This window comes from Schistocerca serialis, chromosome 8, assembly GCF_023864345.2.
Source record: "Schistocerca serialis cubense isolate TAMUIC-IGC-003099 chromosome 8, iqSchSeri2.2, whole genome shotgun sequence".
NCBI classification, from domain to species: Eukaryota; Metazoa; Arthropoda; class Insecta; order Orthoptera; family Acrididae; genus Schistocerca; species Schistocerca serialis.
The window spans coordinates 308,760,401-308,788,203 of record NC_064645.1 but is presented as its reverse complement, the minus strand read 5'-3'; the positions used below and the strand labels follow the sequence as shown (position 1 = coordinate 308,788,203).

General features: G+C 42.1%; 1 protein-coding gene across 1 annotated transcript in view; it reads right to left on the bottom strand.

Annotated features, from left to right (window-relative positions):
• Nucleotides 1-585: 585 nt before the first annotated feature.
• The window catches only part of LOC126416798 (tubulin beta chain-like), an 86,461-nt gene continuing 59,243 nt past the window's right edge, over nucleotides 586-27,803 (bottom strand). Inside the window, exons 3-9 of the mRNA XM_050084667.1 lie at nucleotides 22,121-22,373; nucleotides 18,082-18,208; nucleotides 10,632-10,831; nucleotides 8,677-8,929; nucleotides 6,520-6,669; nucleotides 2,567-2,719; nucleotides 586-928 (exon numbers count right to left, since the gene is read on the bottom strand). Of these exons, the coding sequence (XP_049940624.1) occupies nucleotides 812-928; nucleotides 2,567-2,719; nucleotides 6,520-6,669; nucleotides 8,677-8,929; nucleotides 10,632-10,831; nucleotides 18,082-18,208; nucleotides 22,121-22,373 (1,253 nt within the window). The 3' untranslated portion in view covers nucleotides 586-811. The remainder of the gene's footprint in view (nucleotides 929-2,566; nucleotides 2,720-6,519; nucleotides 6,670-8,676; nucleotides 8,930-10,631; nucleotides 10,832-18,081; nucleotides 18,209-22,120; nucleotides 22,374-27,803) is intronic.

Sequence of the window (27,803 nt, the reverse complement as noted above, 5' to 3'; positions counted from 1 at the left end):
CCTATTTTTTCTTGAACCTCTTGAAAGAACCAAATTCCCAGTGCATGTATTTTAGCATTTCTGCTATCAGTATTTCTGAAATATTAAGATAATACCTGCCACAAAAATGAAATGGAGGATTCGGTTTCATGTATTTCTGAATCCCATTTACTTCCAATATCTTGTTTCCTCTGTCAAAAGTAAGAGTTATGCAAGAAACATTCTAGACCCACTTAGCTACTTAGAGACATTTGGAATAGACTGATTTAGGCAAAATGTTATTGGCCAGTAAGTATTAAGTTTTTCATTTATTTGAACAGCTATGAAAGATGAGCTTGAACAATGTAACTCTAGTTTACAGCATCTCATTTTCTCTACCGGTATCATTAGTTTTTTGGTCACTGAAACACCAGAGCAAATGAATTTGTTTATAGAACAAAGGTTACCAAATTCACTAGCCTTCCATTCTTCTGACTAATAAACTAGACACACAATCTGTAATACAAGACTACAAATTTTCAGTTTAATAAAATTTATTTAAATAAATCTGTACATTGTATAAAAGATTTTTCTAGATGAGCTACTATAGCTTAGAAATGAAAAATATTTACTTTAAAAACTTTTATTTAAATAAATCTGTACACAGTATAAAAAAATTTGACTGAAAGCTTACAAAAATTGCATTATGTGCTCCATACATTTTCCAAGTGCTTTAAGCTCAGTATCAGAGAAATGTATGAAGCCAACAACTGAGAAGGAAGCAGTGTGTCGTAGAGGAGTAGAGTGACAGTCTACTTTAGCAGTCTTATGTAGGCACACCATCACAGCGTGGCTAGCCCATCACCCGTGTGTCCTCCATGCCATACGACTCGCCACCTGCACCAGCATCCTCAGCAGCCTCTTCCTCGTACTCCTCCTGGTCCTCATAGTCATCATCTGCCGTGGCCTCCTGCATGAAAAATGGTACACCTCACACATATTGCAACAGTATCAGTATGATTACTCACATCTCTTTATTCCTTGTATCTAAATTTTTGTATGATAATTTTTTGGTCATATTTGTGAAAGCAGTGATTACAGTGAATAAATACCTGTATGATTTGCTTTTTGGCAAGAAACTGAATGACACATACCAGTTACTTCTTTATTATCATTGTAACAACCAATGTTACCTACTCAAGACCTTTCACCAGTTACTGAGAACCATGTCTTTTTGGCAAGAGTGAACAGGTTAGGGCTCAGTTATTGAACAGAACTATAGTTTTGTAATTTGAAATCTTTTATCTGCTTGGTTTTCAGTGAAACTGATGTATAGTAGCACCACCACCACCACCACCACCACCACCACCACCACCACCACCACCACCACCACCACCAATTCTGATCATAATTCCCTCTAAAATCAAAATCTTCTCTAATAAAATAAAATGAAAATTGCCAAAATCTAATAAAATATAACAGACTTATTACAACAAAAGAATCAATTCGAAAGTATCAAGACAAAAAATAGCTGAACATGTCAAATGGACACAATTATCTATAGGAATCAATAATATTGTACAGAAAACATTTGGCTCAGTCAATAAAAAAAGAATGAAATGTGTGGAAGCTTTAACAGAGAACCAGAAAGTGGAAAACTGGACATGCTTATGAAAAATTGAACACTCCTCAATTTAAACCTGAAGGAATCAGGAAGAATAATTAGAACTAAAAGAGATTTTGGAAAGAGAAAAATTGCAGAAATTTAGGAAGGCTTTTCAAAAAAGAATGTCCGTGATTTTTATCATTGAATGGCATGCTGCAGGGGTATGAGAACCCAACAGTGTGGAACTGGCAAGCTTAAGTAAGACATAAAATTGCAGAAGACGTGCAAAATATTTTTATTAGCTTCTTAACTGTCTAGAACAAATCCAGAAGTTGAATTCTAGAACACATGAAGATTTACCTCCAACTATCAAAGACATTGAAGAAGTTTCAGCTACTAAACTTGGCAGAGACTGACACAAAAACCAAATTAGTTGTGCAACTCCATTATTTATTCATACCTCAAACACACAACCAAACATATGCATAAACAGAAATGATCCAAAGTAAACTGAAGTCAATGATCTTCACTTCCTTTGTTGAAGTTGTTTGGTTAACTGTCAGTAGTCACCACAAAGTAATTAAAACCTTAAACAATAAATCTTGTGTAGAAGATTATTACAGCAGACATTTAGGAATGGTCTATACCAAAAACAGAAAATGAGTAAAATTCATCTTTGTGGAAATCTGGAATACAGGACAAAATCTCAGGCGAGTGGAAGGTACCTGTTGTGAATATTTTATATGTATGGCCCTAAATACGTTCAAAGATTTTACTAAAAGTAGAACCAATATTGGACAGTCATTTAGGTGAATATCAAGTTGGTTTTATGAAGGGTATGTCTGTTCCAAATACATTATCCTGAAATCAACCATTCACCATAGATCACTGAAATCGACACACAGTAATGTTTTTGCTTTCAAAAAGGCCTTTCATTCAGTTGACACCAAGGCTGTTCGTTAGCAGCCAGTTCTTCAGGTTCATGGAACAATCGCTACTAACCTGGTACTGCTGGTACTCGCTGACCAAATCATTCATATTAGACTCTGCCTCAGTAAATTCCATTTCGTCCATGCCTTCACCAGTGTACCAATGCAAGAAAGCCTTACGCCGAAACATGGCGGCGAACTGCTCCGAGATTCGCCGGAACAATTCCTGAAACAAATTCATACTTGCATCAAACTTCCTACGGAGTTGACAAATAACATCAGACAGAACAGGTCACAGAACCAGTTTATGCACAGATGGAATAACTGTCTCAGTACCCAGAGAGAGAGAGAGAGAGAGAGAGAGAGAGAGAGAGAGAGAGAGAGATATCTGAAACACACTGTTATGCATTCTTTTTATGTAGCAGCAGTCGATTCAACTTCCAGCTGGTAGTGTGCATAATTATTGCTTCATTTGGGCTTATGGCCCTGTTTCTGTCACGGCATCATTTCTTTGTCAAATATCGCACAATCCACAACGTTTTCCGACATTACAGCTTTAGAGTAATTTAATTTTCTTTTCTTGGCAATATTGTATATGGTAGAATGTTCAAATCTACTAATACTTGAGGTGTGTGGTGTCTGTCATACTTGCTCTGTTTTAATCAGTAAAATTTGTGGGTTGTAATTAAGTAGTTACTTGCAGAGGATTTATTTGGTCATTATTAGAACTGGCTATGTAAAACATTTCCTCCAATGTGACAGATTTATCTGTTTTGATTAACTAAGTCAGCAACCATGAAGAATACACCATTTCAGTTTCGTACTAGATAATAACCAGTTTCTCAACGTATAGAAATTTTATAAATATACAATACTTTATGCAACACAATACCGAGCAATTTATTCAAATGAAATAAAACAGCAGCATTGTATTTCCGCAGCTCAATATTGAAAAGTCGTGGGTAAATAAGGTATTTTGTGATTTATAGACGCGTGTAAGAGAATAATGCTGAGTAATCTTGCTGACAGTTGTGTGGGGTGAATATATTTCACTTTCCGTCAGTTCTTTTTCACAGAGTAGTGTCTGCATTCAAGTGATTGTGCAGTGTTGTATGAATAAATGGCGTTGTAATCTGCGTTCCGTAAATTAACAGTGCTATAGCATTTGTCTATGGAGTGTCATTCCATTTTCGAAGTTTATCGACATTTTTAGGGCGGGATTAATTTTATTTACTGCATTTCCACCGAATAGTGTCTAGTCCTAGCCACCAATAGTCTGATAGCCATTTACTGCATATTTCAGTTTTATCGTGGTAGAATTGAAGGCAAGTAGGTTTTTTTTGAGGAAGACAAAAATTTGTGAGAAAATATCTCTACAGACCTATTTTGTGTAATATAGCCTAAGTACATCAGTACTGCGTAGTCATTTTGAACGAACATGTTTAGTGCCAATGTAGAATTGGTACCCATTTAAGAAAAAATATTCTTCTTTGACAAGCTGCCTGACTCCAGGTGCATAATACTTTTGTTGAGAGACAGTAACCAACAAGAATCCAACCTTTCGAAAGCTACCTCCAAGTCAGCAGTGGTTACCCTTTAACCAAATTTGCTGTCTGTCTAATGTATTTATAGCGCACAGCTTTGTTGTGAAATAGGCCTACATCAAAAACAGTTACGGAATTACGTTTGGAATTATATATGTAAGAATAGGCTTTTATTCTATCTAATTTCTCCTTTTTTGGTTTCTCCTTGTGTGGTTGGGTGGATTTTAGTTGACGTACAATGTATAGAAATATGATATTTTAGTAGTCAATTATAATTTTAGTCTATGGCAATAGATGTATTTCTCCGCCAGAGTGGAATATCTCAGAGTCAACAATCAGAATTACTTTCTCTAGTACAGGGCATGGTTACCACAAATCGCCAGCACTGCTTCACACCTGCAAGGCATGGATTCTCTAGTTATTGAAGAATTCCTCTTAGACCTGCCCGAGTTCAAGAAGAGCTTTGTAGCTCCAACAGTTATTGTAAGAACTCGATTGTTTGCAGTGTGTGTTTCAAGCAATTTATGTTTAGCATTCTAACCCTGGGAATAAACCAAACAAAATGGTCAAATGAACCCCCGCCCCTACAGTCATATTGGTGTGTCGTCCTGTTTGAAAGTAGTCTGTACTTATAACTTCGCCAGATTGTAATTTGCAAATCTGTTTGCTTCAGTATCGCCATAATGGAAGATAGGCATACTTCTGAAAAACTTAAGTACAGGGTTATTACAAATGATTGAAGCGATTTCACAGCTCTACAATATCTTTATTATTTGAGATATTTTCACAATGCTTTGCACACACATACAAAAACTCAAAAAGTTTTTTTAGGCATTCACAAATGTTCGATATGTGCCCCATTAGTGATACAGCAGACATCAAGCCGATAATCAAGTTCCTCCCACACTCGGCGCAGCATGTCCCAATCAATGAGTTCGAAAGCATCGTTGATGCGAGCTCGCAGTTCTGGCACGTTTCTTGGTAGAGGAGGTTTAAACACTGAATCTTTCACATAACCCCACAGAAAGAAATCGCATGGGGTTAAGTCGGGAGAGCGTGGAGGCCATGACATGAATTGCTGATCATGATCTCCACCACGACCGATCCATCGGTTTTCCAATCTCCTGTTTAAGAAATGCCGAACATCATGATGGAAGTGCGGTGGAGCACCATCCTGTTGAAAGATGAAGTCGGCGCTGTCGGTCTCCAGTTGTGGCATGAGCCAATTTTCCGCGGGCTACGCGTGAAACTCGCCCGCACGCGTTCAACCGTTTCTTCGCTCACTGCAGGCCGACCCGTTGATTTCCCCTTACAGAGGCATCCAGAAGCTTTGAACTGCGCATACCATCGCCGAATGGAGTTAGCAGTTGGTGGATCTTTGTTGAACTTCGTCGTGAAGTGTCGTTGCACTGTTATGACTGACTGATGTGAGTGCATTTCAAGCACGACATACGCTTTCTCGGCTCCTGTCGCCATTTTGTCTCACCGCGCTCTCGAGCGCTCTGGCGGCAGAAACCTGAAGTGCGGCTTCAGCCGAACAAAACTTTATGAGTTTTTCTACGTATCTGTAGTGTGTCGTGACCATGTCAATGAATGGAGCTACAGTGAATTTATGAAATCGCTTCGATCATTTGTAATAGCCCTGTACGAGTTATTACTGTTTCCGATATTCCGCGATTCTTAATTCATTGGAAATAATGTTACATTTAACCGTTAGTAATGACTTCTTAAGAAGTCCAGAACGCTAGCAGTCTTACAGCTGGCTATCAATAAGTGGCCGTTCCCACAGTCACGGACAGACGACATCTGTTGCAACAGATGTTACGGCTGTGACGATGGTCCTCGTGGGAAGATCGGTTGAAGCTAGTAATTTCGGAACTCGCTTGCAGTTTGAGCGCCCGAGTGGAAGAGTTTGATAAATACTGAACAAAAGACAACCACCACATATATCGGCTAAGAAATGAACGCAAATTTCTGGCATTAATTGTGTTCTTTAAAGTAAATGCACACCGAGATTAATTTAATGTAATATATACTCTTTAAGTCATGGTAGGTGTAAGTGAAGTCTCGATATATGTATTCAGTCCAAAGAATTAATATCCATTAATGGCATCCTTTTTTCATTCACTAATAATTACCCTCCAAGGGCATATGAAGTTCTTTTCGTCAGTAAGCGCTCCATCTGCAAAGGACAGTAAGTGACGAACTGAACCTACTTACGTCGCCGACACCACTTCGACGCCAGTTCGGGATTTACTACAAGTAAGCACTTTAGGTAAACACCAGCTCCCTGTTAGAAGTAGAATTAGGAGGGACAATTATGACCAAGCATAAAGGAATATCGCAAAGTATTACTGTACCGATCAATAATCTTCACTGTCAACGACATTTCCACTACGTTTTTGTTTAATTTAAACCTCGTTGTGATTGAACAGTTCACAGAAAACTATTGGACTCACCCTTCTAGCAGTTTATTGCTTACCTGTATGGCTGTTGTGTTGCCGATAAACGTGGAGGACATGCTGAGGCCCTTGGGCGGAATGTCGCACACGGCCGTCTTTACGTTGTTGGGAATCCACTCCACGAAGTAGCTGCTGTTCTTGTTCTGAACGCTCAGCATCTGCTCGTCCACCTGCGAACAGAATTCCATGTTATTTTCCTATAGCAACACTAGTACTTAACTGAAATTTTTTCGAGTAATGTTTTAATTTAACGTTGAAGAACATGGAACCCTTTTATTACTGAGAGATGAAAGAAACAGGAGTCCTATGTTAACTGTCTACTTGGTCCCTTCAAGTAATTTATCGAAGTTCTACCTTCAGATTCAGCAACTATTTCTTGAGTAAGCTGCACTTTTGCAGCTGCATTGCTGGGCCACATTATTGCAACCAATACGGGAAACCAGGGGAATAGGTCGGCCTGTCAGAACACCGAGAAAGGGGAAGGAGGTGGCAACGGGGCAGGAGCGAGGATAGCAAGGAAGACGGCAGGGAAAAGGAAATGCAGCTAGGGAATGAAGAATGGGCTGCAATAGCTCAGGCCCCATGTGCGCCACGCACGAACTCACGAAAGAACCGTGAGCCCCCTGGGGGACAACTGAACAAAATGGACAGTGTCTTTAAAGGAGGCTAGAAGATGAACAACAAAAGCAAAACGAGGATAATGGAATGTAGTCGAATTAAGTCAGGTGATGCTGAAGAAATTAGATTAGGAAATGAGGCACTTAAAGTAATAGATGAGTTTTGCTGTTTGGGAAGCAAAATAACTGATGATGGTCGAAGTAGAGGGGATGTAAAATTTAGACTGCCAATGACAAAAGAAACGTTTTTGAAGAAGAAATATTTGTTAACATCGAATATAGATTTTTAAGTGTCAGGAAGTCTTTTCTAAAAGCAATTGTATGGAGTGTATCCCTGTCTGAAAGTGAAACATGGACGATAAATAGTTCAGACAAGAAGAAACTAGAAGCCTTCGAAATGTGATGCTACAGAAGAATGCTGAAGATTAGATGGTGGATGGATCACGTAACTAATGAGGTACTGAACGTAATTGGGGAGAAGTGGAATTTGTGGCACAACTTGCCTAGAAGAGGAGATCGGTTGGTAGGACACATTCTGAGGCATCAAGGGCTCACAAATTTAGTATTGGAGGGAAGCGTGGAGGGTAAAAATCACAGAGGGAGACCAAGAGATGAATACATTAAACAGATTCAGAAGGATGTAGGTTGCAGTAGGTACTGGGAGATGATGAAGCTTGTACAGGATAGAATAGCACGGAGATCTGCATCAAACCAGTCTCTGGACTGACGACCACAACACTGAAATCTGAACAATGACATTGGAAGGGTTACAAGCAAACACTCGCAACTCTTAATGTCTCCCCTGTTCTTGTATATGTGAGATCTGCCCTCCAACTAAATTTCGAATACTTACAGTTAATGTTTCGACAGTTAATGTCCATGAAATATTGGACATTGGGAATGAAAGCTTAGAAGGCACACGCACAGTAGGGACACCATTACTTGTGGACCAGAGTTACGCTAGAACGCAGGGCAGCACTGCATTGTGTTACGCGCAAATTGGAGGCATTTTGTCTGGCGTCTTTTCTTCACTATATTGTCCTGCTACTTCACAAGGTATCAGATCTGTTAACGTTATCATTCGTTGACATACAGGTGCGCTCTAACGCACGGCTTTCCGGGAAAGGAGCGCCTGGTCCCCAGCACGAATCCGCCCGGCAGATTTGTGTCGAGGTCCGGTGAACTGGCCAGTCTGTGGATGGTTTTTAGGTGGTTTTCCATCTGCCTCGGCGAATGCGGGCTGGTTTCCGTTATTCCGCCTCAGTTACCTATGTCAGCGATTGCTGCGTAAACAAGTTCTCCACGTACGCGTACACCACCATTACTATACCCCGCAAACATAGGGGTTACACTCGTCTGGTGTGAGACGTTCCCTGGGGGGTCCACCGGGGGCCGGACCGCACAATAACCCTGGGTTCGGTGTGGGGCGGCGGAGGGGTGAAGTGGACTGCGGTAGTCGTCGTAGGGTTGTGGACCACTGCGGCTGCAGCGGGGACGGAGCCTCTCCATCGTTTCTAGATCCCTGGTTAACATACATACAGGTGATGGGACGTAACGTACCTCCTTCATGGACATGCGCCCACGGAAGACTGCGGCGACGGTGAGATATCGGCCGTGCCTGGGATCGCAGGCGGCCATCATGTTCTTCGCGTCGAACATCTGCTGCGTGAGTTCTGGCACTGTGAGCGCGCGGTACTGTTGTGAACCGCGCGACGTCAGCGGTGCGAAGCCCGGCATGAAGAAGTGAAGCCGCGGGAACGGCACCATGTTCACCGCCAGCTTACGCAGGTCCGCGTTCAGCTGCCCGGGGAACCTGTACAAGTGGCAACGATGTAATCTAGTAAGAAACAACATCTTTTAAGAAATAACATACGTACAAGGTGTCCAGAAATGTATAGATTTTTGCAGAAAACGGTGGTGTAGCGGTAAGATGTAGTGGATGGTTTCCTTAAAGTGAAACCACTCACAGAGGTCCAGTGTGGGCTGTAATTCTACGGTAGCAAAACTTGGTAGATATGCTAACACGTTAGTGGGGAACAGATTTACGCGGGAAAAAAAATAGTTCCAATTTTGGCCACCAGGTGCAAATGTGGCGCTGTGAAGAAGTGGTGGTGAATATGAAATTCAATATTGTACTTCTCTTACTTGTTTGACCTTTTGGGCCAACATGCCGTTCCTAATTCATCACATAGGAAACATTTGTGTACGTATTTCTCGTATTTGTAGAGCCAAATTTGCACCTGGTGGCCAAAATTAGAATTATTTTTTTCCAATGTAGATAGGTTCCGCATTATAATGTCTGCAAGTTTCGCTCCATACGATAATTACAGCCCACACTGGAGATCTGTAGTAGCTGCACTTTAATTTTTACCACCTGGAACGCGCTAGTGCATTGCAGATGTAAAAGCAGTGGTTGAAAATGATGAATTAGTTTCATGGCACCGCTAAACATGTGTTCTGCCATTATAGGTATCTGAGTAAGCTGATGTTTACTGTACAGTGGATGCCAGGCTTTGAGATGTGGAGATTGCACTGGTTTTCGTATGATGAAATTCGAACGAAGTTACATCATCGATATCACATCTGAACCTACTGATAAGGCAACTCAACAATTAGTAAGCAAACCTGAGTGCACTGCTACCGTTGAGAACGAACCCAGTGAAGTCCACCCATTATCTCAATCGAAAACATCAAAACATTCCATGACCGTTGGGCCACCTGCAGGTTCTCCACTAGTTACATGACGGGGATTTGACAGATCCTATGAACGTTTGTGAGGATTAGCTTGAAGTAGATGAAAATCTCAACGTCGTCAACCAAATACCATTCAGTGGCGAGGCGAGGCGACATTCTCAATTTATGGAACGGTTAGTCAACGTAACTGCATCATCTGGGTTCACGTACCATCACTGGAGCACCTGATTCGAACGGAAGTCCCCGAAGTTAATGTGTGGATGGATGGAACTTCACTGAAAAATTCTACGGGCCATTCTTCTTCGTCGAAAAATTCAGCAATGGCGCAATGTATCCGGATACGCTATAACAGTTTCTTTTATCACAAATTGTGCTGGATGAATGTGTGTATGATGTTGCAACAGGTCAGAGTACCATGCTGTTATGCCAAATACTTGCGGTTTTCCTGGAAGATGGACTAGGCGCGAAGGATCCAAGATCTGAGCGCTGCGCCCTACCTACCTCATACCCAAATACTTTAAGGACTGGGGATTTAGCAAGCGATATTTAATTCGCAGACACCGTACCAACTCATTCGTAAAGCTCCGAGACCAAATTGGACAAGCTGCTGAAAGTGTAACACTACAAATGTTTCGGAATCTCTCTCCCACACCAAGGAGATGGTAATTTTGTTGGGTCGTAAATGGTGCTCTTGTCGAATGTGAGGAACATATATCACTATAAATAATAAGAATACAATGATTACCTCAACAACCCTGTACTCATACATCGACAATACGCTATCAATATCGACATTTCCCCCTCTCGGTTAAGAGACGTACCTAAGACACGTTGTGACTCCAGACATGGTGAGCGAAACGAGATGGTTGAGATCGCTGTAGCTGGGATTGGGCAGCTTGAGAGTCCGGAAGCAGATGTCGTAGAGCGCCTCGTTGTCTATGCAGTAAGTTTCGTCTGTGTTCTCCACCAGCTGATGCACCGACAGGGTCGCGTTGTATGGTTCCACTACAGTATCTGACACCTGCAACAGAAACAGCATGTAGCTACATTACCAGCTCAATAAGTTACACACTTAATGACACCTAGTGCAGCCGGTATCAATTAAACTGGAAGCAGCTGCATTTGACTTAACGCTCGTCCGAGCCTCCGATATCCAGTGGTCCCACCGTGTAAACACCGATCGTTGCTCAGTTGCCCGCTGCTGGATCAAGGTTTGTGAAAATTTAAAAAATTTTCTCATCTATTCTATCACTGTTGGTGGCGATGTCAATTATACACACTTTCTTTTTCTCAACAGCTGGATGTTTATTCCAGCATTTGATGTGTCTGAAATTTCAAGTCCCACAATAATTTGGTATGATCGTTTTCGGCAATATCCTTTGGCTTGCGATCCGACCACCTCTTTGGCACCATTAGATGGTAGCTTTGGCTTAAGTTTCACTGGATCATTCATTCCACGTCATTGTGCCTCTGACTAATCAGTCTCAGCAATCGTTTTGCTACAGCTCATGATATAACCAGTTGTTTCCTCGGCTTCTTTGCAAAGTTTGCCTTTTGCGCCCTCTGCACTGACTTCTCTGTTCTGGCCTTTCGAATTAGTTCTCATAGCTTTCTCCTGCACAGCAAAAGATCGGTCTTTCAGTTGCCTTTGTCAGGGCTCCGTTTGTCATCCAAGACCCGGCCTTTTCTTTATCTATAGTACCTTCAGTCTTCTCAAATGACTTTCCATTCATCCATTATCATTACACTTTCACTATTCCTATTACTACTATTGCTATTATGATTTATTACTGTTACTATAATTTACGATAAGCCCATTAGGACTACAGAAAGTACTCGCAGACTGGCATTTGCCTTCCTTTGTGCCCTATTTCCCACATTCTCTTCCTATGGTCTTCCTTTTTCTTCAGATCATGTTGTCCAAGTCTTCTTCGGATTTTCCTCTTAGCTTGCCATTTGTGAAGTTTGGATCTGAAAATTTCACGGTTCTGGATATCTTCTGGAGTAATTGTTGCCGATTTCGGGTCAGTTTCGATCTCGCCAACAATTACATCAGTCCTTTTCGGCTTTGCTCCTGTTGACAAAAAAATCTACTTGCTTTGTAAATGTATGAGTTCATTCTTTTAATGTGTCCATAGAACTTGCGTTTTTTTCATATCACTATCAATGTGTGTATTGTTTGATTTCCTAATTGTTTCTGAGTCTGTACTATTCGTCTATAAGTTTTTGGACTTGGAATTTTTCTTACGAGTTGGGTTCCTGTTTCTCAATGGTCTCATATTTTTTCCAGATCAACGTAAGTGTTCTTGACCCATAGACGCATTCAGGTTTAATTACTGATTTGCAGTGTCTTAATTGTGTGTTTTTGGAGATATTTCGCTCTAAATATTTTTCGTTTGGTTAGGTCCATTTTCCTGAACCGTTGCACCGAGATAGATTGTGAAACTCTTAATTTTGCGGTTTTTTGTCTACGAATATTTATGCTTCTTTGTTGCGGGTCATATAATTCTTTTCAAAAGATAGCTAGGGACAGACATTCTGCAATTTTTTACTTCAAGAGTTCGATATGTCTTTGGGCTAATGTAATGTCCCAGGTTAATACCGCTAAATCGTTTGCAAATGCTTGACAACATATAGGTAACCTGCCTCTCCCTAAAGTGATTGGTCAATTTTGAGGATTGATTTCTGAATCACTTTCTCAAAAACCTAGTTTAAAGGAATGAGGACAGCCCATCTCCTTGTCTTATTCGCATCTTACTGAGAGTTCTCCCATAAATTTAATCTTTGACTTTGTATCCGTGCATTATGGTGACAAGCGCTTTCAAATCTGTATCTTGTTCTTTTAATATTTGGAAGAATTATTCTCGGTCAACTGAGTCATAGGCTTTTTCGAAATCAACAGATCTAATTTTTTGCTACAAACACACTGGTTGGTTGTAGTTGTTTCTGTGTTCTATTGATAAGAGCATAACTTAGTATGCAACTGATACTGGTGCGATTTCACTAATTATTTGTCTGTCCTGTGTACCTCCCTGTAATTATTGATATCTTTTCTGTGGATCTCCATGTGTACTATACGAGTTAATGCCTTTTTCCAGTTTTTTTTGAAAAGTGTTCTGTTTGCCAAATGTCTTGCATGATTTTTTGTAAGATGTTTGAGCCTACTGGTTCGATGGTTTATGATACGATTCAGTCGTCACTCGAAGCTGTTTTTTTGCGTTTTGATCTCTCTGGCTGTTTGTTCATTTGACAGTAAGTAATTGGGATTAGTGTCTTCAGGTTCTTTTGCTTCGTGTTGTTTTTGGGCAGTTAAGTAGTTCCTTGCAGTTTCCTTTATTGTGTCTAATTTCATTCCTGAAGAAACTTTCTAGTTTATATTCTGAGATTAGTTTTGAAGTTCTCACAGTAATGTCTTTGTTTCTTTTGAGATTGAGTGGAATATTCATATTCGTCATTCCACCACGGGTGGTGTTTTCCGTTCTGCGAAAGAATTAGTTGTTGAGCGGTTTAGATGAATTTGCTTTTAAGTTTTTGCAAATGACTTGAGTGCTTCTCTTGTTCTTCCTTAACAGATGGTTGGATCCTACTCGTGTCAAATTTGGTGATTCGTGTCTTCTTTCCAGTGAAAATCTGAGGTCTTAAATGCAATTTCATTCTTGTCATGAAATGATGTGAGTCCATCTTTCTGATTTGGCCGTTCATAGGTTCTCTGTGGTTTGAATGAGAGATTTCGACATGGTCTATTTGTAATTAACTGATGTGGGCGTTAATCTGTGTTGGTGGTTTCTTTGTGAACTGTGTTCGCATCATTTTAAGGCTCAATATCCCGCAGAGTTGAACAAATCTTCGTCCATTTTGGATGGTCGATTTCTGAGCTGGGAATTTGAAATATTTTCTGTACTTTCTTCGTTTTCCTAGCTGCTGCGAAGTTGTGGTGAAAAGGGCATGCGATGGAATCGGACGTTGAGGAGAAAGGTCTTGATAAAGGCGACGAGCAGTTCAATTAATGTGAGAGTCGCCATTCAGAAGGATCATGCAGGAGTATTGTACAAACGTGTACTAATTCATTTTGTTCTAACGTTGACAGACACGTGAACGAGGCCCTAACCAGGTCAAAAAGGTAGGACAGAATTCAGCCGATCCGACGTAACCGCCCCGCACGATGACTACTCTGTTGCATACCTACCTAGCGAACATGTTTTACCGTTTCCAGGCTTTGGGTCCTATTCAAAATGTTCTATTTCCCAAGTCCTACAAGTTTGTACGGGAATTTTCAAATACCTTGTATAGATGTAATTTGACTTTTTGTTTTGCTTAGCTGTCAGAGTAAGTTCCCGCCGACCTGCGAGGACGGCTCAGCTGTTGAGTTAGAAGTGCCAACGTGCGATCCGTGACGCTGCGGCAAATGACCACAGACTTGGCACACACTACCGTACACGACAGGATGTGGTTTAACTTCCGTGTGAAGGAGAATCCGATGGTGAAACGACAAATGCGGAAGTAGACCTACGCATGCCGCAATGTTGATCTCCGTTATTACAGGTTAGCAGTTCCTGTTGTGGTTTCTCCGATTTGCGTAACCGATGTTTACTTGTGTTGAACTAACAACGAACAGGTGAAAATGATATGAAGTGAAGGTACGTTGGAGTATTTCGAGGAGAGCAAGGTTCCACGATAAATGATAGGAATATCGACTAGTAATGCGAGGTGTCACCTATGGACTGTGTGCAATTTCCACTCATCAGCTTTTGTGGAGGTGAAGTATGAGCTGAACATATTTTAGATAAGCTGATGTTCCTGGCATGTGTATCTCTGACACCAATGTCATTCTGAATCTCCATCTATATTTCGCAAGCATGACGTGTGGGTATCACTTCCTCCCTTCTCTGTACCGGTCGCTAATAGTGCGATGTAAGAACGACTTGGTACGCCGTAATGGGAGCCCTGATGTCTCTAATTATACTTTCATCGTCTTTATACAGGGAAGTTATAATCCTTTTGCTACTTGATGAGGTCCACATGAAAAATGAGTGCTGTTTTAAGACAATAAAACTTCGTAGAAACATTTATAAGGACACACGGAAGAAAAATAATAAACCACTGAAAGGAACACTAACTTCCACATAACAGGGTAATATTTCGCACCCCGGCAAGGAACGTGATACACGTGTAAAAAAAATTTTAGTTTTTGGCACGGAAAGGTACGTGTGAAGTGCTCCAGCGTGCACGAAAAAAGTCACGTCTCTATCTTGCAATTTGTCCACTTCAGCGCAGTTGCCAGCTTTGTTGTAGGCTACTTCATGATGCACCACGGCAAGAGCAGTGTCACTTAAGAGTTGCTAATGCCAGGAGTGCTTGGGTCATTCAAGCAGAGTGGCACATTCTGAATTGTGTAACTTTTCATATATAAGTTGAATTGAATTATTAACATATTCCATTATTACAATGTCAGTGTTTATACCGTGACTATCTTACAATGTCCTAAATCCATGCACACATGACTGAAGGAACAGGCACTACTGACTACAGCTATTGTAAATATTACGAAATTTTGATCGTCTTTGCATCGTCCAAGAACGGGGGAAAGTGTTTCTACTACAAAGAAAGTTCATACCGAATCCCTTTTCTCGGCGAAAAGTATCCCTACCTTATGGTTGGCCATTTATGGGTCTATGTTATAGTAAATTGTGTTCCTTACACAATACGTAATTGATGTTCCTTATTGAGATGTATTAATTTTCATAAATTACAATTTTTTATTTTGTATGTTTCTAATACAACAACTTCAACTACTTTTTCACTTTTTAACTTGAGTACTAATTTTGTCGGATGGAATTCAGAATGTCTTGTAATATTACAGTACATAAGAAAATATATTGCATTATTTGGGATGGAAAAAGTCACAAAAGTATACAAGAACTGTCTTAACAAAAACAAAATAGTTTTTGAAAATCAAGAAATGTCAACTCAAATAATTAAATAATTATCTCGCTTCACATCATATTTGATAACAAAATACATGTCCACATTACTGTGATATAGACTAACGGAGTGTACTGCCAAAATAATTTACTTCAAATTTAAAGTACGATAATACTATTTCAGTTTAAGTTTTATAGAATTATTTAAGTCTATTTATCTCAAATAGTGCATTTTTGAGTTGTGTTACTGTCCTTGCCGGGGTGCGATTTGTTGATTGCCGTATTATGTTTAAGTTCCAGACGAAAAACAGTAGTCACATTCACCAATATCTTCACACACGACAGGCTGGAACGGCACTAGAGATTGCTCTTCTGCTGCTGGAAACAACGGTGGACCGTGGGGTGTTTAGCGGTCGTGACAGCCCGTGCACTGCTGAAGATTGCGCACTGCGTCTACCATTCTCAGCCATGGTAACAGTATCTTCAAGGCGCAATTCCGAAAACGCCAATTCTTCAGCCCCTGTGCGGAGAAAGGTCCGCCTCCGTATTCCTTTAATGCATAGATATTCGCGAAGAGCAGCAGCACTATTTCTGCTTTACGAATAAGCCCTTTAACGCTGTCCGGACCCGTGTTGATTGTCGACAACTGTGATGCACATTGATGCATGTGTTTCAGAGCCCTATGTCGCTGTACCAGCGCCGGCGTCTAACGAGAAGTTATGACACTGATACCACTAACAACGCAAACACTAGAGCGTCTGTCTGAACATCACTCTCATAAAGTTGAGTACCAATACGGTAAATAGCTCTCCGCCTACACTGGCTGAAGTAGCGAAAGTGGTAACTAGCACACACGTAGCAAGAAGCAATATGTTGGTTGAGTCTTCTAGGAATTTACACTCTCTGAAATTTAACGCTAAGCTACACTGCAATGCAGAAAGCATCTCTTAACGCCTGCCACGGGAGTTTGCGATGTACGTGACGCTATCGCACTTACTAAATGAACCTGTAACGAAATGTGCTGTTTTTCTTTGGATCTTCTCAATTTTCTGTATCAAACGTATCCGATACAGATACCACACTGACGAGCAGTGTTCAAGACCATTCGAACGAAGATTTTGTCACCTATCTCACTGCATCATCTTGTTGGAAAAATTGGTACCAGCTACAACAGTATTCATTTAGAACGTTATTACCTAACAGTGGACTAGGAGTGCTTATTGTAAGACGAACATTGAAGTTCGTATTTGAAAATTACGTGAATAAAATGTAAATCGATAGCAAAACTGGTTATGTAAGCTAGATCTTTAATATGGTTACGAAGTCTTTCGCGACGTATTTCTTGAATAAAAATCTCTCATTGTACATGCAGCGTCAATTCAGGATAAAACTCCAAGCTTTTGACCACTACCTTCATGGTCGTCGTCAGGGCTAAAATTCAGTGTCGTAAACTAGCGAGGCTCCCACTTTTATATGCAAAGGACGGCTTCCGATTGGCTGGAATACGTCATAGCAACAGCGGTATGGCGCGTAGTGAAGTGGTGCCCTCTACTTCCATAGATGTAGTTTCTATCCCGCGTTCATTGCAGCGCCATCCTTTGAATCAGGAGGTAAAGTGCAGGAAGTTTTGGTTCAAATGGCTCTGAGCACTACGGGACTTAACATCTGAGGTCATCAGTCCCCTAGAACTTAGAACTACCTGAACCTAACTAACCTAAGGACATCACACACACTATGCCCGACGCAGGATTCGAACCTGCGACCGTAGCAGCAGCGCAGTTCCGGACAGAACCGCTCGGCCACCGAGGCCGGCCAGGAAGTTTTCCTCTGCGATTTTTCTATATCCAGTGCACTCTTCCAGGTGTTACTGGGACTCGGTGATCCGGAAAGCAGTCGAAATTAGACTTAGCGATAATAACTTTAACAGAGACAACGGATATGCACTTAGCAACACCTGGAAGAGTGCACTGGATGAAGAAAAATCGCAGAGGAAAACTTCCTGCACTTTACCTCCTGATTCAAGGGATGGCGCTGCAAGCAACGCGGGATAGAAACTACATCCATGAAAGTGGAGGGCACCATTTCACTACGCGCCATATCGCTGTTGCTATGACGTATTCCAGCCAACCAGAAGCCGTCCTTTTCATATAAAAGTGGGTGCCTCGCTAGTTTACGACAGTCAGTTTTAGCCCTGACGACGATCATGGAGGTAGTGGTCGAAAGCTTTGAGTTTTATCTTGAGTTGACGTGGCATGTACACCGAGAGATTTTTATTCAAAAGATCTTTAAGTTCGGAGGACGAAGAGTAAGCTCATTTCTGAGCAGAAAAGTAGAGGGTTTGATTACTCACCTTCGGCGACGGCATCACGGAGTACGTGTTCATGATGCGATCTGGGTACTCTTCCCTGATCTTCGAGATGAGGAGTGTGCCCATGCCGGAACCTGTCCCACCGCCCAGGGAATGAGTCAGCTGGAATCTGCAACACAAACACGACCCATTCGGTCAATGCCGGTACTCAGGATACAACGAGGTTTTTGTGTTCACGTAGAATAGACCGTCCGCATTCGAAGCAGAGCAGGTAGCACAATGACTCATCTGGAGGAATCGGCTTCGGTTCCCGTTACTGCCACTGGCTTTTCCTTTGCGGGGGAACTAGAATGGGTTGTACATCTGCTCTTGATGTCGGTTGAGAAGCTGCTCCTAACTCTGGAAAGCTGATAGCGACTCGGAGCGGTGTGCTGACCAAATTCTCTTCGTACCACATCCAAATGACGCCTATGGGGCGGTTGACGTTGCGTAATCCTCTGGACCTGATCGCATAGTTACCATTTTTTCGCTGAAAGGAAGGCACCACCGCGCAAGGACCGTGCTAATATCTCACTTTTTCAATTCTAACATTGCGCGGTGCCCGTGATACGTATATCGGGCCACACTTTGCAGGTCAAGCGTGTGCCAGAGGGTACTATTACTTTCTGTCCCATTCAGTTACGGGCTCTCCTATGTTAGCATCTTTCGACAAGCCAAAATTTTACAATAACTTTAATACTTATCAAAAAGTATTCAACATTATATAAAACATTCTCCGACTTCTTACTGCCTCAACTCAGGGTAAAACCTCGACCTTTCGATTATCTCCATAGTCTTCGTCAGCAGCTTTTTGACTATCAAAACTGCTGCCGTGGTGGCCTTATACAGCGGAAAGCGCTTCTGATTGGTCGGTAATTACGTCATGCTGTCGCAGATGGTGTCAACGTTTGCGCTGGTGGTGCCATAGAACCCGCCATAGCCTTAATATTGCGACAATATCTCGCCATTCTTGACGTATTTAGCGGCCTATCAGCAGTCGTCAGCTATATGAGGCCACCATGGTAACAGTTTTGACAGTCAGTTACTCCTGACGAAGACAATGGAGACTAACGTCGAAAGCTCGAGGTTTTAACCTCAACTGACGCGGCAAGAAGTCAGAGATAGTTTTATACAACAGTGAACGACAAAAGGTTCGTTATCTAAGAAATTAAATAGGGAACTTGGAAGGCCTATAAATTAATTTGCCCAATTCACTCCAATATTCGAAACAAAATATTAAGTAAGACGAAGCTAAATTGTAGCTAGTGAATTCTGGGAAACATGCTATCGTAATACACGGAGGAAAACGCAGACACAGCCTAACAACGTGTGATGGGTAAACGATGGTAATAATGATGGACAGGACTCAAAAAGAAGGAAACAAGATTTGACGGTGTAGTATTAAGAAAACAGTCTTAATCGCGTTTTTTACTTATTTAGCGCCGACCGGTTTCAGCCCATCGCAGGGGCCATCTTCAGGGCGAACATACTGTGAAATTACAATATATATCTTAGACAAAACTAGGAACAACTATCTAATAGGAGTGGATTACGTAAATATGTTTTACCCACTGGTCGACTGCTGGTGGCGTCACGTCTGCCAAGGTATGGCAGGAAACTAAATAATTTACCTAATGTCTGGGTTTATATAGCCAGCTATGATCAGCGAGCTTAAGCAACGCCTCCAGCGGTTACCAATGGTAGACATCTAGGCTTAAAAATTGAAGTATAAATACAATGTGTTAAGTTTGCAAAGAAACCATGTTCATTTTAAAAATCACTGTTATATAAATAAACATTAAAAGTATGTGGAAAAACTTTTCAACGTAAAACTTATAAAAGAACGTTAGTAAGTTACCTTATCTTCATTCGTAATATACTATGGGGTAGGAAAGAATTTCCTGTCTGTATTCTATTTACTTTGTGTTCCTATATATCCTATTTCTATTATTTAATAATGTAACAAGTTTAAGTATGTCTATCGGTAATCGTATATACAGAGCCCTGTAGTCCAGGTACTATGGACGCCGTTGCCATGGTAGCTGCCCAACATGGCTGTCCTCTCTGCAACGTTGTTATCTGTTGCCTAGTCCAGGCCCTATGGACGCTGCTGTCATGGCAGCGGCGCAATATGGCTGACCCCTTTGACACTCTGCTGTCCGTCGCCTAGGCAACGATAGGATCGATGCCACACTTTGAAGGGAATCCATCGTCATAGTGCAGAAGATATTGGCAGCCTATACTGTGTATAGAGGCGTCCGCCCAAAAATACCAACATTTTGCCTTTATATTTAATATGATTGTATAAACGATAGAGGGCAGAAACTGTAGAGAAGAAAGCTTGGTATGTATGTAACAAATAAGTGAGAACTGATGTGGCTGTCAAGGTTCATTAATCTAATCTAAGAAGTGTATTGGAATCTGTGAAAAGGAAAGAAATGTGATTAAGCAGTACTGTTAAACACCACACATAGGCATACAGCTGGGAAGACACGATGACTGGAGCCGAGAAGTGGGACAAACGTAACTAACTATTCCCACATGCAGAAGCGAAAGGAGTGCGGGTCGGCCATGGCCACTGCCTTAGAATATCAGACTTGTACGTAAAAGAGGGCAGAACGAGATAGTGCTAGTTCCGGTGGGCTGCTTCCACATTATTTGAGGTTTGAATAACCTATATTAAGATTTCGGTCATTAAAAGGACCACTAGTAACAGCTAGGGAGGCAACAATGCTAGAGAGACTCCTCAAAGAGTCTGAAAAAGCGGTATATAAGCGGCAGTCTCGGCAGTTTCAATTTGAGTCTCAGTCACTGTTATTACCAGGGAGCAGCCGAGTGGTCGGGAGGCGTCACTGTACAGTGATCGTTCGGTAATGATGCAGTAAAAGAGGAATCTACACTACGAGTGAGGGAGCTGATTTTCCGGCAAGTATCTTGTCACATTTATTACCTTAAGCTGTCTGGCTGTCTGTAAAGAACAATCTCGATAGATTCCGATACTAGTAAACAGTCTGTAGAATTTGTTTCTAGTAATAGCAACGAATAATATTTCTGTGTGTCAGCATATGCAGAGGAACAAGTTCCGTCTTACATTTGTGTCCGAAGGTGAATAAGGTGTCTAGATGCTCGAGTCGCAACGAGGGACAGTTTAACTTTTTTTGTGTATCAGAATACAGGAAGGAAAGAGTGCTGTCTCACATTCCTCTCATCGCCATGCGAGTATTCGACTGTGTATCGTTGGAACAAGCCGAAAGCACAGACACTTATGAGTTACTGGAAAGGAATAACGTGTAGAGAGGCAGAGTAACCTTTGATATGCGAAAAGCGCTGTAAGACTTCTCTCCGAGTAGGAATGAATTATTGAAAAATAAAGTGTTCTTAAATTCTATATGGAAGTGTGTTCACTTTCTTTGAAGCCAACTATATACTACTCTCTAGAAAGAGATTTTCACTCTGCAGCGATGTGTGCGCTGATATGAAACTTCCTGGCAGATTAAAACTGTGTGCCGGACCGCGACTCGAGCTCGGCACCATTGCCTTTCGCGGGAAAGGGCTCTACCATCTGAACAACCAAAGCACGACTCACGCCCCATCCTACTTCTGCCAGTACCTCGTCTCCTACTTTCCGAACTTTACAGAAACTCTCCTCCGAACCTTGCAGAACTAGCACTCCTGAAAGAAAGGATATTGCGGAGACATGGCTTAACCACAGCCAGGGGGATGTTTCCAGAATGAGATTTTCACTCTGCAGCGGAGTGTGCGCTGATATGAAACTGTTTCAAGACACTCCTGCTAACGGTCCTAGGAGGCCGTATCTTTCTTACTCCGTGAATTAGCAGATCTCAGCCCACAGTGTCGTCAACGTACTGATTGCACCACAAAGGCCACACCTTCAAAGGTAGGACGACATATTCTGGAACACGATAGGACGTTGGCTGCAAGTGAATCTGTGAGATGGAGAGATTAGTGCAAGGGAGGGAGTCGTGGCGGGTCACGTCAAACAAGACAGAGGACTGTAGCTGCGGTGGAGGCGTGTACTCACCCCTGGAGGCAGTCGCAGTTCTCTGCCTCCTTGCGCACCACGTCCAGCACAGAGTCTACGAGCTCTGCGCCCTCCGTGTAGTGTCCCTTGGCCCAGTTGTTGCCGGCGCCGCTCTGGCCGAAAACGAAGTTGTCTGGCCGGAAGAGCTGGCCGTAGGGTCCACAACGCACCGCGTCCATCGTGCCGGGTTCCAGGTCGAGTAGGATGGCCCTCGGCACGTACTTGCCGCCGCCATCGCACGATGGGCTCGCCACTGCAGACAAACTCGTTACCAACTTAGGAAAAACACACACACACACACACACACACACACACACACACACAAGCGCGCGCACGCAATTATTACGGAGACCTAAATGTATTAAAATGTTATTACTCAGGGACAGAGATAATTGTAGCGTGTTCTGATGCCATTCCAGGGCATATTCACATTTATATATAAACGCACCAATACCGGTACTGATACACACTGTTCATATACGGGGTGGTCCACTGATCGTGACCGGGCCAAGTATCTCACGAAATAAGCGTCAAACGAAAAAACAACGAACGAAACTTGTCTAGTTTGAAGGGGGAAACCAGATGGCTCTATGGTTGACCCGCTAGATGGCGCTGCCATAGGTCAAACGGATGTCAACTGCGTTTTTTAAATAGGAACCCTCATTTTTTGTTACATATTCGTGTAGTACGTAAGGAAATATGGATTTTTAATTGGATCACTTTTTTCTCTTTGTGATAGACAGCGCTGTAATAGTCACAAACGTATGGATCGTAATTTAGGAGAACCGTTGGTAACAGGTAGGTTTTTTTAATTTAAAATACAGAACGTAGGTACGTTTGAACATTTTATTTCGGTTGTTCCAATGTAATACCTGTACCTTTGTGAATGCATGCTGTTACAGGGTGATTATCTGTAAATACCACATTAACGCAATAAATGCTCAAAATGATGTCCGTCAACCTCAATGCGATTGGCAACACGTGCAACGACATTCCTCTCAACACCGAGAAGTTCGCCTTCCGTAATGTTCGCCCATGCATTGACACTGCGCTGACGCATGTTGTCAGGCGTTGTCGGTGGGTCACGATAGCAAACATCCTTCAACATTCCCCACAGAAAGAAATCCGGGGAAGTCAGATCCGGTGAATGTGCGGGCCATGGTATGGTGCTTCGACGACCAATCCACCTGTCATGGAATTTGCTATTAAATACCGCTTCAACCGCACGAGAGCTATGTGCCGGATATCCGTCATGTTGGAAGTACATCGCCATTCTGTCATGCAGTGAAACATCTTTTAATAACATCGGTAGAACATTACGTAGGAAATCAGCATACATTGCACCATTTAGATTGCCATCGATAAAATGGGGGCCAATTATCCTTCCTCCCATAATGCAGCACCATACATTAACACACCAAGGTCGCTGATGTTCCACTTGTCGCAGCCATCGTCAATTTTCCGTTGCCAAATAGTGCATGTTATGCCGGTTTGCGTTACCGCGGTTGGTGAATGACGCTTCGTCCTGTAATTTCTCCTGTGCCCAGTGGCAGCACTGTACACGACGTTGAAAGTCGTCGCCAAGCAATTCCTGGTGCATAGAAATATGGTAGGGGTCCAATCTATGTTGATGTAGCGTTCTCAACACCGACGTTTTTGAGATTCCCGATTCTCGCGCAATTTGTCTACTACTAATATCCGGATTAGCCGCGACAGTAGCGAAAACACGTACTTGGGCATCATCATCATCATCATCATTTGTTGCAGGTCGTGGTTGACGTTTCACATGTGGCTGAACACATCCTGTTTCCTGAAATAACCTAACTATCCGGAGAACGGTCCGGACACTTGGATGATGTCGTCCAGGATACTGAGCAGCATCCATAGCACACGCCCGTTGGGCATTTTGATCACAATAGCCGTACATCACCACGATATCGACCTTTTCCACAATTGGTAAACGGTCCATTTGAACACGGGTAATGTATCACGAAGCAAATACTGTCCGCACTGGCGGAATGTTACGTGATACCACGTACTTATACGTTTGTGACTATTACAGCGCCATCTATCACAAAGCGAAAAAAGTGGTCCAACTAAAAAATTCATATTTCTTTACGTACTACACGAATATGTGATAAAAATGGGGGTTCCAATTAAAAAACGCAGTTGATATCCGTTTGACCTATGGCAGCGCCATGTCGCGGACCAACCATTGCGCCATCTGGTTTCCCCCTTCAAGCTAGAAGAGTTTCGTTCTTTGTAGTTTTTGTTTGATGCTTATTTCCTGAGATATTTGGCCTGGTCACTATGGACCACCCTGTATATTCTTAAATACACTGCTTGACAATTTCCACGGAACAAAGACTTTGTTGGACAAGAAAAGTGACAGACAATATTGGAGGAATGAACAGTAGATACGTAACAGAGATGGAATTGTTTATTTCGAATGAAAGAGGGTATTAGATTTCACCATATAGGAAAACAAGATAACAGACATAAATAACGTTCATCTTTGACACGAGTTAGATTCACAGCTTTAGGTCGATATCGGATTCTCAGAGAGGAATATGCCTTCATCGGGCATTAATGCCCATTTTTCTCCTCTATTCATACTGGGTATGTAACTTAGGAAGACCGTGGGGCATATTGTCGCACTCTTCTGTCAAGGCGGTTTTCAGTTCTTGCACGATTCGGGGAGTGAGTGGGTTCATTGAAGAACACATCTGCCAAGAGTATTCCAGGCATGCTGTATTGGAGTTCAGGTGTTGGGAGTCCGCACGTCATTCAACACGTTCAGTATCTTAACCTCCCAGCGCGTCCAACATCTCACCGGTCCTGTGTGGAGGGCATTGTCGGTCATAAAGTTGGGCCTGCCGCACCCCTAAACAAACGGACAAGATCCAGAATAATCTGCTGCCGTGCTGTACGGTACATCGCGTAAACATATGCAGCGGTGTTTGCTCATTGTGCATAACTCCTGCCCACATCATGACGCCTACCCCATACCGATGACGTTCATGAACCTTCTGTTCATTTTCCACACTAACTCGTGGCCAGAATCACTTGCCACTGAAGCGGGATTAGTCTAAGAGGATCACTCTGGACCACTGTTGCTGACCCCAACCCACGTGCTCCCTACACCAAGGAACTCTTTCGACGACGGCGTGGTTCAAGTGGGATGCATTTGACAGGCTTCCGAGTGTAAGAACCAGCCTGGTTCAATCGTCGCTAAGTGGTTCTGGCAGACGTGTGCCAATAGCGGTTGCAAGGTCCGCAGCGATTTGCCTAGGAGTGAAATGTCCGTTCCTTTTCGCCACTAGGGGTACGTATCAATCAATCCTCTTGCTGCGGTACGCTTTGCATTTCCATCTACAGCGGCCTTTTTAAATCGCGAAATTACGCTTTTGATCACACTGAGCCATTATATCTAAGACATGGTGCCGTAACATTGAATGTTGCACTAATCGGTTCCACAACATCCTTCGTCAAACACTGTACTGTATTAACTGTCAAATGCATACAGAGCGCAGTAAACACGTCCCGCCCTCTGCATTTCCGTTTGCTGTCCCTGCGGGTGACCCGTATCAAATGTCGGCTGGTCCGAAATAACTGTCAAGCAGTGATATTTACTGATTGCTGTTATCAATATGTCATTTGTTATATTATCATTTTTCCTGTGTTTAAGTTAAGTTTACTTATAGAATCTATGTATTACAGTGAAACCTGTTTTGCTTGTGGTCAGTTCGTCTCATGCATTGGCTATTGGCAGCCTCGTGGCGCTCTGGAAGGCCTGACGCGTTATGCTATGGGTACGATGTTTTGGCGAATTTTAATGTACATAGTAATTTTAATTTTGACGTGCCAACGCATTCCTCATTTCACGCTTTACGTACCTGGAAATTCAATGGTAGATTTTGTGTGTAGATGCTACAAGATGTTTGAAATAACCTTTTTGAAAGTATGTTGTCATTTGTTCCTATGGGCTGACGGTGCATTACTTGTATAACGGTTTGTAGCAAGTCTTAATTTTATTGCAGATCTGAAGATGGTAACTTTAGTTTTACCGAAACACTTTACCTAAAATAGTTTTTTTTTTATAGGTATCTTGGCTAAGTTCTCCTTCTCCTCCTCCTCCTCCTCCTCCTCCTCCTAAGAAACTTCGAAGTAGTGTTTCTGTTTTTGCTGTATGCCCTTTGCACGTTTTACGTTCAGGGTGCCATATTTGTTTAAAAGGTGTGATGGTTTGTATGTGATATCTTGACAGGAAAAGGAGCCTGTTACCACTGAAGGTATTCTGTACTAGTTATTTTGCTTTCACATGTACATTTACTGTCGATCGTTAATCAAAGAACTCCACAGAGACATGTACTGAAAGTGTTGTTACTTTACTACACAGTGCCACAGATTACCGCAAAAGTCTTAACACAACACTTATGAGTGCCATATTAATACACAGAAATCCACGTAATGGAGGTTTAAACCTTCGAAACGCATTCTGAATATAAACATCGAACTAGAAACTGAATAATGATGGAACTACCATGAGTATGAAGCTCACTTCCATCTTGCAAGTTAAGCCCACGTAACAGACAAAGTCATTCTGTCCGTCCAAATCTGCAATCATCTTACTTGAAAACGTAAGGACACAAACCACCCAATAACTTATATTATGAGTAGTGTGTGTTGGCGAACTAAAAAATGACATCACATCGCATTTATTGGATAAATCCGAGAAAAGAACGCGAAAAAACTGAAATGAAATAGCTGATGCTCTTGCGAAGAGAGGTATTTAAAGAGGAGATGATCTGGTATCGTTGGGACACATCGTTCACAAAGTAAAGCATTTCAAGAAAAACAAGTGGAGAGTCTCTAAGGTGGCAAGGGCGAGACACTACGCCATTGCATCACCAAGTATACTGTGGTAGCATCCAGAGATCGCGGTACTATCACCGTTAACGAGAACTGCTGAATCCGCAACAGTGTATGGTAAGTGCTCCTGAAGATCACACCCCACTCCCAGCACTGCAGCATCCTCGCACTGAGGTCAATAACAGATCGCCCAGTGCGTACCTTATCTTCAGCAGTCCACAACGTCGTTAAGGAACAATAATCAAAGTTTGAGATGAACATTTACTATAACTGAAGTTGAATGTTGTAGTTCAAGTGGGTAACTTGTTATGGTATGCCTCAAGTGACACTTTCATAGTCAATGAAAGTTGTAAATATTCGATGCTCTGCTGTAGCAAAGAACTGTCAAGTTACGTAAATATTTTCATTCATACAGTAAAGTAAACCTAATACTTCGTCTGGTGGAGTTAAAAATGAAATCTCTATCAGAGTACTCTAAGAACTCACAGTAGTGGCCAGTTGTTTCTTCTGGCCATAACATATACGGCCAAGATCTCAGATGCCGAGAGCTCAGGTGTTGGTGAGCATTATTTATCATTATAGCCCATATGATGTTTGATCACTATCAACATGTTAGCACCATTTTCTTATCAAACTATGTCAGCGTGGCTGTGGTCAAGAACACCTAAACCGTTCTGTATTTCGAAGCTCTCTGCCAACAGCATTACTAACACCAGTCTTCTAAACTTCAGTTTCCTACCCTTGCCCCTGCACTATCAGCACGAAGATATTTTAATGCACTGAGTGTTAAGAAGCTGTGTAAGGCGTTTAT